Below are 9,827 nucleotides of genomic sequence, written 5' to 3' on the forward strand. Positions count from 1 at the left end.
TGTTCTGTTACTCTGGGGTAAAATCTACAATTTTAGATGTTGTTTAAAAAAAAGTGGATAAAAATTCATTTCTCCAGCAGCTGCTGCTCCAGATGAAATGTACTGGGGTTATTTTAAGAGCCTTTGGTGGCAAAATAAATCCAGGCACATCAGTGGGTGGTTTACTTTATAAAAGTCATGGAAGCATAAAGTGTCAGTAAGGACAGATTGGGTTGGGCTATTAGTTTTTCTATTGACACTAAAAACTTACAGGCAAACTGCTGGTTTTACTAACCACATGAGGAAAAATATAATTAGGATTTACCATAAATGATGACTGAGTTGTGCACACTTACAACTGGAGGATTGAATGTGCCCTTTAGCTCTCACTAATGTTGCTTGGTACTTCATTCCAGTAAAAATTTTATCCAGTTATGCTTTTTCAGTGAACCATAGAAAAATGTGCTGCAACTCAGACTTCTGTCACTTCTCATCAGCTATGCCACTGGGATTTGCAGATGACCAGTGGCTTTTGGGGTACACATCTACAATTTTCCATTTTTTGTAGACAACTGAAGTGTTTACATGTGGAGAACTACAGTCATGTGGTTTTTCCTAGCAAAATCAGGGGAGAAGGGTACAGAACAAAGAATCCAAATGATGTGTTAGGAAAATGTTGTTGAGAAAGGAATTTGGTGTGCTGCATGGTCTTCTTTGCAGTGGTATCAGATTCATCTGGGTTTCTTAAAATTGCTGTGCTTTGATGTGTTTGTCTTGCAGCAAACCAAGAGGAAACTGGATGATGCAAATAAACGCCTGGAGTTTCTGTATGACAAACTTAGGGATCAGACAGTAAGTTCTGTTTTACTTCCCCCCACCCTTCAATCACATATGGGTAATGACTTCACTGGTGCAATACTACTTCTGCAGTATTTAACAGGGGCTCGTTTTTCCTTCAGAAGTGTGCTCCAAATTCATTTATGGGACATTTGCATGGATTTCTTAGACAACAGCCAGTTTCTGTGCTTGGCTCCACATGCTGTCCAGACTTTGCAGTGTTGTTGTGGGGTCATGTAATGAGTTTTATGGTGCTGTGCTGAGGCAAGGAGGAGAGCTCTTGCAGCAGGCACTGTTTCTCTGCTCTAGTCAGGAGCTGAGACAGCCTGGGGTCAAAACAGAACCCAGGGGACCTGGATGTTGGAGGCTCACTGACTTCAGTGGAAGGCAGATGTACAAGTACTTTTGAAGATCTGATAATTTTTTCAGAGGTTTCCAGGAGGCTTTGGCAGAATAAAGGGCTGTGCTTAAATGTTGTAGTACCTTTAGATTAGAGTGATGTAATCCTCTTGTTGTCAGGCCATGTTTGCTGAGTAATTACCCTTACCCAAAGGCATAAAAGCTCAGTAGGTTTTTCTGGTGCCAAGAGTCTGACACCTCAGGGAATTGCATCCAGGGGCTGGCAGGGAAGGCTTGCAGGGTGTAGCAATACTGCAGAGAAGGTCCATTCTGGTTAAAGTCTATTGTTAGACTTCCCAGCGTGGTGCAGCTCTGAAGATGGCTATCTCCAGAGAAAGGAACTAAGTGCTGCACCTTCCTGAGGGCCAAGCACCACACTCAGAATTTCTTTTTCTAGCTTTTCCTTTGTGCTGACCTGCCTTGCCTGCCTTCCTTGCAGCTCTCTCCAACCATCATTAGTGGCCTGCACAACATCGTGAAGAGCATCGAAACGCGCAACTACCAGGAGGGGCTGAACATCCACACACACATCGTCAGCACCAGCAACTTCAGCGAGACCTCTGCTTTCATGCCAGTCCTGAAGGTTGTCCTCACCCAGGCCAATAAGCTGGGGGTGTGAGGCAGCCCAGCGTTGCAAAGCCCTGGTTGGGTGGCTGCTTTCCAAAGAAGTGCATTTCTGCGGCAGACGTGCGGGAAATGGACCAAGCGCTCGTCCTCGCAGCATGGCGCAGTAGAGCTGACAAATGGCATTACACTCTCCCTGCAAAGTACTTTGTTCTAGAAGGGCTGTGGAGCCCTGGTGCTTTTCTTCTTCTTTTAATCCTTTTCCCATCCCTAATGATTGTCATCTACAAATAGTATATTTAATGGAGGATGTCCCACGTTGTCAATTTTTAGGTGCATGTTACACTGCTAAACAGTGGCTTTTAATAACAGATGTATGTGTTCAAACAACAGGATAGGTTGTGTATTGTACCCTAAAACAGATTATTCCCTTCCACTCACCCCACTGTTCCTTATCCACCAGATTAAAAATGGTCTGATCAGGTTACAAGTGTATTTGGTCTTTCATTTTATGAAGCTGCTTGCAGTTCTGTTATTACAATTTACACTTTAAGTAGCTTAATTGTGCACTGGAGCAAATGAACAAAATAAAAGCTAATGTGATATTTTCAATGTAAATTTATTAGAAGTTTTCTTTATGAAGTGCAGTGGAGAGATTTTGAACTGGAGTACAGTGGGACTGCTTTCTGTTATGTCCTGGGCATGAGAATACTTTTGTTTTTCCTTTTTATCACTAAAAGATCTGTGTAGAACACAAAGATCAGCAGTTGGAAGAAATGTCTGGGTTTGGGAAACAAAAGAAGCAGTTTTACATGAAAACAACCTAAAATATTAGTGCTTGTGGAATGTAGATTTGGCAATGCATACTGCAAGAAATAATCTCATTAATAATGCAAATCATTGCTGACTTCTGTGACTTCAAAGAGATTTGTTAGGCAAAACAGTTTTATTTCCTTTCCAGCATTTTCTTACTTTATAAGCTTTTAAGATTGGCGAACACAAGCCTCCAGCTTAGCGTTACCTTATTTTAGGGGTTTAAACAACAATTGGAGTAAATTTTTTGATCTAGGTTGTAGGTTTATAAGGTTATAGGTTTATCTAGGTTATAAGTATTATTACAAGTCTTCTTGTATAAGTATACTTATAGCAGTGTATTCAGCACCTCTGTATCTTGATTCAAGGTAGAAAAGAAGTTTTAAAAGAACACATTCAAAGGCAAACAGGAGTAAAATAAACTTTCACCCTCAACAGGGTGAAAAGCAGCTGTGCTGAGCTGGCCTGTGGTGCACTGCTCAGAAAGGAAAGCAAAAAGCTCAGTACTTCAGGACCAAAGCAGCAGATAGGAGGTAATGCTGGAGGAATTCAGCTGGCCTTGTATATGTTCTCCCTGAGTGTTTTTGGGAGCTCTTCTGGGCATGGAGCAGGACTGGTGACATGCACTGGCACTAGTGAAGGATGGGTATGGTTCATATTTTGGGAAGCTGGCTGTTCCTGGCAGTGACAACGGGAGAGTCTGATGTTGGTGGCAGAAGGGCATGCCCTCCAGCAGGGTTGTGGGCAAAAGCACTGCTTTAAATTGGAAGCTCGTAAGTTGGGAACAAGAGCAGCAGGATCTGAGAGTTGGGTAACTGTTGAGTAGCTGGGAATATCTCCTGTGTAAGATAAGGCTTTGTAAAAGCTAAGTAGTTAAGTGACTTGCATCCATGTCAAAGAGGATGCCAAATGAGAAGGGACTCAGCAAGGCACACATACCAGGAACAGGACTGAAGAGTTTATTTTAATGGGGAGAAATTAAATAAATTTTGCTTGGTCCTCTTGTGAAGAGCACAAGGGAATCAGGTTGGTTGGAACTAGAGAGCAGTGTATGTGCTATGAGCTGGGTGGGTGTAGGTTTGGTCTGGAAATTGAAGTGGTCAAAAATGAGACCACCAGATAAGAGGGAAATGAGGAGGGGTTTTGAGGTGATAGGATCCTAAGAGTATCCTGATGTTGCACAATGGGCTGGACAGTGTCAGCAATGGAGTCATCTCCTCTCCTTACACTGAAAGGAAAGCTGCCTTCCACCTCAGCTATTGTCAGGACAGGAAAACTGCACTGCCCAAGTGTGTAACAGGAGTGGATGCAAAACTCTGCTACTTCTCTCCTGAGAGCTGAGATGAATTCTCGGTTATGCTGCCGTCTGTTCCTATCGTCAAGGAACGCCAAGCAATTAGCCACCCATCTGATGGGATAAATGCAAATGGCCATCTTCATTTACAGAAGGCAGTGAAGCCCTGCCAAGTTATGCTGGTAAAATAATTTGGCCCCAAATAGCCTAATTTTGATCTCACTGAGTGAGAAGAGATTTATACCTTTATAACACCAACCAAGGTGCTCCTCTCTGCGGCCACCCAAGGCTGCAGAATTATAAGAAGAAGGGATGGAAGGAAATCCAAGGATGTATTCTGAGCAGCATAGGTGTTGTCTGATGGCAGCTACATGAGGAGGTACCTTGCTGCTTCAGTGGTCACCATCCAAGCAAAAGGGGCAGCAGGAAAGGGCAGAGTTAATGCAGTTGTGTCCTATTTGCTGGAAACAGGTGGGGATGTAGCAGTGGCAGTACTGCAGAGATGTCTGGCTGCAGGCAAGACATCCACATTAAGCACTTGAGTGATAACCTTGCTGTGCTTGTAAAGCTCTGTAATGGATTGGTGGATTTGCTGGCAGAGGTCCAAGGTCAGCATTAGGCATGAATGTTGGAGATTGTCTTTAATTGCTGCTGCCTTTCAAGGCTGTGCATAGTTTTCATCAGATTTTTCCTGTGTTGTGCCTTTTGGATCACACAGTTCCTAAACATAAAGATTGGGAATGTGGGTTTACTGCATAGTAACCATGTTTTCTCTGCTAGGCTGACTGAGAGACAAGGGACAGGGGTCTTGCTGCCAGAGCTGTTTCCCCAAAGAGCCATGGAGGGGCATGTTTTGGGAAGCATGGCAGAGCCAGCACACAGAGCAGTGGCACCACTCCCCAGAGCTCTGCAGGCTCCCTCAGCTTCATCCTCACCTTCCCCACCACCCTGGTGCTCAGCTCCAGCAGCACCAACCCTGCTGTGCCACTACCCGGCTGGGGAGCCCCTTGTGCCTGAGAGGGGGAACAAAGGAGATCCTGAGCCAGGTGTTTCCCTTCCCTGCCTCCCCTCCCCACCACCTGCAATCCTACATGGCTCCACACCCCAAAGTGTTCCCTGTGTAAAGCATCCCTTGCAAAGGCAGAGCAGCAGGTATAGAGGCTCAAAGCTAAAGGGAAATCCAGCCAAACATCTGTCAGCAGCTGACAGCACCTCCCTGCAGGGAATGCTGAGCGTCCTGCTGAGGTGCCTGGTGCTCAGCTGACTCGCTCAGCCTTGAGCAAGGGCCAAGGCTTCACTGAGGAATGTAATAAATACTGTACTGATACCAGGAACACTTTCAGCACATCCAGTCTTCAACCTCCCAGCCTTGACACGCTGTATGCTGCGTTGAGCGTTCCCATGTTTCCTCTGGGGATCCTGCAGATCAAACAGATTCATCACCAAATGGCCAGTCAGCAGGCATGTATGGATACATTTAATGCAATCCTCACCCAAAAGAGGCTGAACTGATTAAAATTCCTCTGAGCTTTAGAGCTGCAAATTATCCAGAAGAGCATCTAATTAAGAGGGGATTTATTATGAAGCACTCTAAAAAAGCAGCTGCAGCTGACCTCATTCAGTAAGTCCATGCCTGCCTGGACAGCACACTGAAGGCTTCTTTAGAAATTGTCACTCAAATTCTTTGCCAGGTACACAAGAAGAACTTCAATTCACAAAATTGATCACATGTTCTTTGTCCCTCTGATGTTTAAAGCCTTTTTTCCTTCTTTACTTGAAGTGTTTATTTGAATAATGCTTTGGGGTCATTATTTTTTGTGGGAAAAGAAAGAGAAAAAGAAAAAGAAAAAGAAAAAGAAAAAGAAAAAGAAAAAGAAAAAGAAAAAGAAAAAGGAAAAGATAAAAGAAAGAAAAAACACTATTGACAACATGTTAAATAGCTCTGCACTGAAATGTAATGGTAGCAGGCAGGACTGAGTACCATTAAAATGATACTAAGTGTTCACATGAATCATTCACTGCTTTTCATCACTGCTGCTCTCTTTCTTTCCTCTGGGCAGAGAATTCTAGAAGAATGTTCAAAATATACCGAAAACAATCTTGGGTTTAATGACATGCTCTCTGCTGATTCAGTTGCCTCAGGAGGTGTAGTTAGTAATTAATTAGCTGAGCAGACTAATGTGCTGTGTAGCAATATCACTCATTAAGCCACGCTCTGCTGGGTCCAGGCCCATCAGGAGTTGAGGCCAGTGCTGTGCTGAGACCCACTTGGGATGGAGGTGAGCTGGTGTCTGCCACACCACTCTCAAACCCTGGCAAAAGCCTCCCTCTGAACTCCTTTGGATGGCTTTCTAAGGCAGCAAATAGGTCAAATAACTGGAGAAGGACAAATAAATTCTGGAGCTATGCAACATTAGGGGTCAGTTTTTGCTGTTCCAGAAACCTTTGTCATAATAAAAAACATGAAGAGACAAAGACTTTCAGGCCCTTGGCAGCCCCAGCTCCAGAGGACCATCCCAGCCTGGCTCACCCCATTAAGGCAGAGAGATCCTCTAAGCCTTGTGGTACTTGGCAGTGAGGACTTTTGGTGGCACAGCATCAATCTGACAAGCTGCTGCTGCTGCCCACAGGTGCACTGACACACAGGACACGACAGGCAGGGGCCATTTGCAGGTGTGAGTGGATTCCCCTGTGTTCCCCTGCACAGTGAGAAAAGAAAACAGGCTTTGTCTAAGGGGCAGTGCCGAACTCCAGCAGCAGTGCTGAGTCCTGAACTCCTGCAAGTCCATTATCTTCTCTGCTGGAATAGGAAGCCCCACAAGATTCAGGTCTTTGTCCTTTGGTTGTCAGACACTCAGTTGTGCTGGCAGAGTAACCTATAACCTCCTTCCTCCCAGCAAGACAGAAGTGTCTTTGTGGCACAGAGACGGCTGTGCCATCAGCAGTGGGAATCTGCCGGTGAGGTGTTCCCAGGCTGGTGTCCAGGGCAGCATTTCACACCTCGGTGCAGATGATGGATGAGCCCTCTCTCCCTGGTGAGGCTGGGAGGATGTGTGATCACTTGTGGGGGGCACTGAAGCACTACCCAGAGCCCGTGCCAGCGTGTTCAGCGACCTGGTGCAGAATTTCAGCATTCACATTCAGGAAGGCAGGCTCAGCCCCGGGGGAATCACACTTGCCTGCTTCCTGTGAGTGGATTGCAGTCTCTAGTCCAGCCCTCTCGCCCAGCAGTGAGATTTGAGCAAGAGCTGTGTGGGGCAGACCACACAGTGAGATCATCTGAATCAGTGCACAAGACAGGAACAGGAGCTACGGACAGGTGCCCTGGATCACAGCTCAGTGCCAGGTGTCCCTTTTACCTGCACAGAAAAGGCATTGTTGCAGCAGCTGAGGCCAAACCCAGCGAGCAGATGGACAGGCATGACAACAGAAAGTCCAGCTGGAATTGCCAGCAAAGGCAAGATGTGCAGACAAGAGGGAGGCTGTCACCTTCTTCTCAAAACACTGCCTTGAGTTCTCATTTTCAGCATGTCTACATTCACCATTGGGTACAGCAGACAAAAAATCAACTTATTTCCAGATCTCTGAACTACACTCAAGCTCTTTTTTTTTTTTTTTCCTCCTTCCAGACTTGCACATCCTTCACTTTTAAAAATATGAGCCCAGGAATGTTTATTGAGAAAATCTTCTTTTAACTCTGTTGCTGTTTTGGTTGCAGCTCCCCGGGTTTTCTTCTCTAGGCAATTCTGGCTCGCTGAATGTTTTCCAATATTATTTTTTTACCAAGAAAATAGGATTCAGATTTGCAAAATCTTTTCTTTGCATTTCTGGGTACTAGCAAGGCCTTAATCTGAAAGCCCAGACCTCTCTGTGACATGTAGTCCTGACATGAGGATCTATGTAGCCAGTTACCTTTATTCAAGATGTTTTCATGGAATTATGTCCCAAAATATGCTGCTTCCCACAGCCACTGCAGTAATCCTGGGACAAATGCTGGTGCTGTCACTGAGTTGCCACTGCCCAAGCAGTGATATTCTGGGATCAGGGGAGCAGTGATGAGCCCCGGTCATGAGGAATGACACTGTGCAATGGCATGCTCAAAGGGGATACCTTGGGCTTCCTCTGCTCCTCCATCAGGACCAGCAACTCCATGAGCATTAGGCACTGCTCTGGAGCCATCTGGGTTGGGTACCACAGAATATCCCCCTGACAGTTCTGCTGCTGCACTTGCCAAGCTTTCTCTGCATGCAGCCATCTTCACTTGGAGAGGGACACAAGGACTTCTTCAAAGTTACCTGACAGTGTCACCCTAAGCATCAGCACTCCCTACACCCAGAGGACCTGTGGCCACAGCAGAGCAGTTTTCGTCATCTTTGTTCACCTGCTTTCCCTGCTGCTTTGGCTACTCTGTAAGCAAACTGCTGGGAACTAGAGATAAATGTGTGGTATGAAACTTACAGTATTGTGTTCCAAGGCTCACAGAGGGAACCTTCACAGATGTGTTCATCAGTGACTCGAATTAGCTGGAAATCTGGCAAAGCAATGTGTTTGTGTTTGCCACTTGCCAGGGTGGCAGGAACTATCTGTGGAAGGCAGCTGGGAGGCTTCAGTGCCACTTTAATCTGCATGAGAACACGAGACTGACCTCTACCCTGTGCCATGCTTTACCAGCCTGCAAAACCAGGTCAGGGTGGATGGCTGCATCCTGTCTTTTCAGAGAGATGTGCTCTCTGGGTCTCCATACTTCCTTGCAGCCTGGTAGCACTCCCATTTCATTCATCTTGGACCCTGACATTCCTGCCCTAAACACTCAGGGCATCCTATCTGTGGTGTGCAGAGCTGAGCTTGGGCTGTTGCAGGTTCCTTCTGCCTGGTGTGCCCAGCAGCAGCTGGGGAGCAGCTGCTGTGCCAGGGATGGGGCTTCTTTCTGCTCTAAAGTACTGAGACATGGAAAAATCATTGAAGGATGGAATCTTCTTTCCTGCCTGCCCCCAAAATCAGATTGCAGACTCCAAACAGGAAGATGAGTATTAGATCAGTATTAGGTACACTTGAAAAAAGCCTGACAGTTGGGCACCTGGAGGAGGTCAGGAGTGCAAGTTAAATTGTCTTCTTCTGCGGTCCTGGTGCAGCAATGGAAGCACATGGCATGGAAATAATGGAAAATCTGGTCCCAGCCAGAGCGGAGGGCAGCTGGTGCTCCTTCCCTCTGGTCCTCCCAGGAGCATTCAACACCAAACAAAACGCATCACAGGCAAACGTTTTATCTGGAATCGGTGTCTGCTCCCCACCATGACTTAAACCCTCTGTAAGCCGCTCGTGCGGATGCCCTTGCCCCGGGGCTGATGAAGCACCTGGCTCGGAACAGCGAGCTCCTCCTCGCCCTGCTGCCAGCGGTGAACTCGCCACGGACAAGGTCCCCGCTGGCATTCCCGGTGCCCCGGGACCCTTTCCCGCACGGGGGGCCCCACGGAGCCCCAGCTGAGCGCTGAACACCGCGCTGGGACGGGGCAATCAGCAAGTGCGGCAGCTCTGTTCGGGGATGCGCTGCCCATAGCGGGCTGCCCGTCTGTGCGCTTGGGTTCGCACCTTGTCCCTCCCAGGCAGCAAGCTTCACCCACCACCTCTCCGACACCGGCTCCTGCCCAGCGCCAGCGGCACCTTTTACTTCGATGGCAAGGGATTCCAGAATTAAACACGGGCCACTGAAACCTTTGTCTGCGGGGAGCAGGGGGAGCGGTGCGGGCCGGGGAGCGGTTCGGAGGGAAGCTGTGCGGGCCGGGGAGCGGTTCGGACGGAGGAGCGGTGAGGGGGGAGCGGTTCGGAGGGAAGCTGTGCGGGCCGGGGAGCGGTTCGGACGGAGGAGCGGTGCGGGGGGGAGCGGCGCGGACCGAGCCGGGCAGCGGGGCCGCGCTGCCGCGGGGGCGCGCCGGGGGGCGGC

At 47.6% G+C, this 9,827-nt stretch overlaps 1 protein-coding gene across 19 annotated transcripts in view; it reads left to right on the forward strand.

Moving 5' to 3' along the window:
• Nucleotides 1-2,391, forward strand: part of SEC31A (SEC31 homolog A, COPII coat complex component) — a 38,404-nt gene extending 36,013 nt beyond the window's left edge. For all 19 annotated transcript variants that reach the window (XM_056490235.1, XM_056490236.1, XM_056490238.1 and 16 more), the window contains 2 exons: nucleotides 760-831; nucleotides 1,655-2,391. In XM_056490235.1, coding sequence (XP_056346210.1) covers nucleotides 760-831; nucleotides 1,655-1,834 — 252 coding nt within the window. In that variant the 3' untranslated portion in view covers nucleotides 1,835-2,391. The remainder of the gene's footprint in view (nucleotides 1-759; nucleotides 832-1,654) is intronic.
• The last annotated feature ends 7,436 nt before the right edge of the window (nucleotides 2,392-9,827 follow it).

This window comes from Oenanthe melanoleuca, chromosome 4 (genome assembly GCF_029582105.1).
Source record: "Oenanthe melanoleuca isolate GR-GAL-2019-014 chromosome 4, OMel1.0, whole genome shotgun sequence".
In the NCBI taxonomy this organism is placed as follows: domain Eukaryota; kingdom Metazoa; phylum Chordata; class Aves; order Passeriformes; family Muscicapidae; genus Oenanthe; species Oenanthe melanoleuca.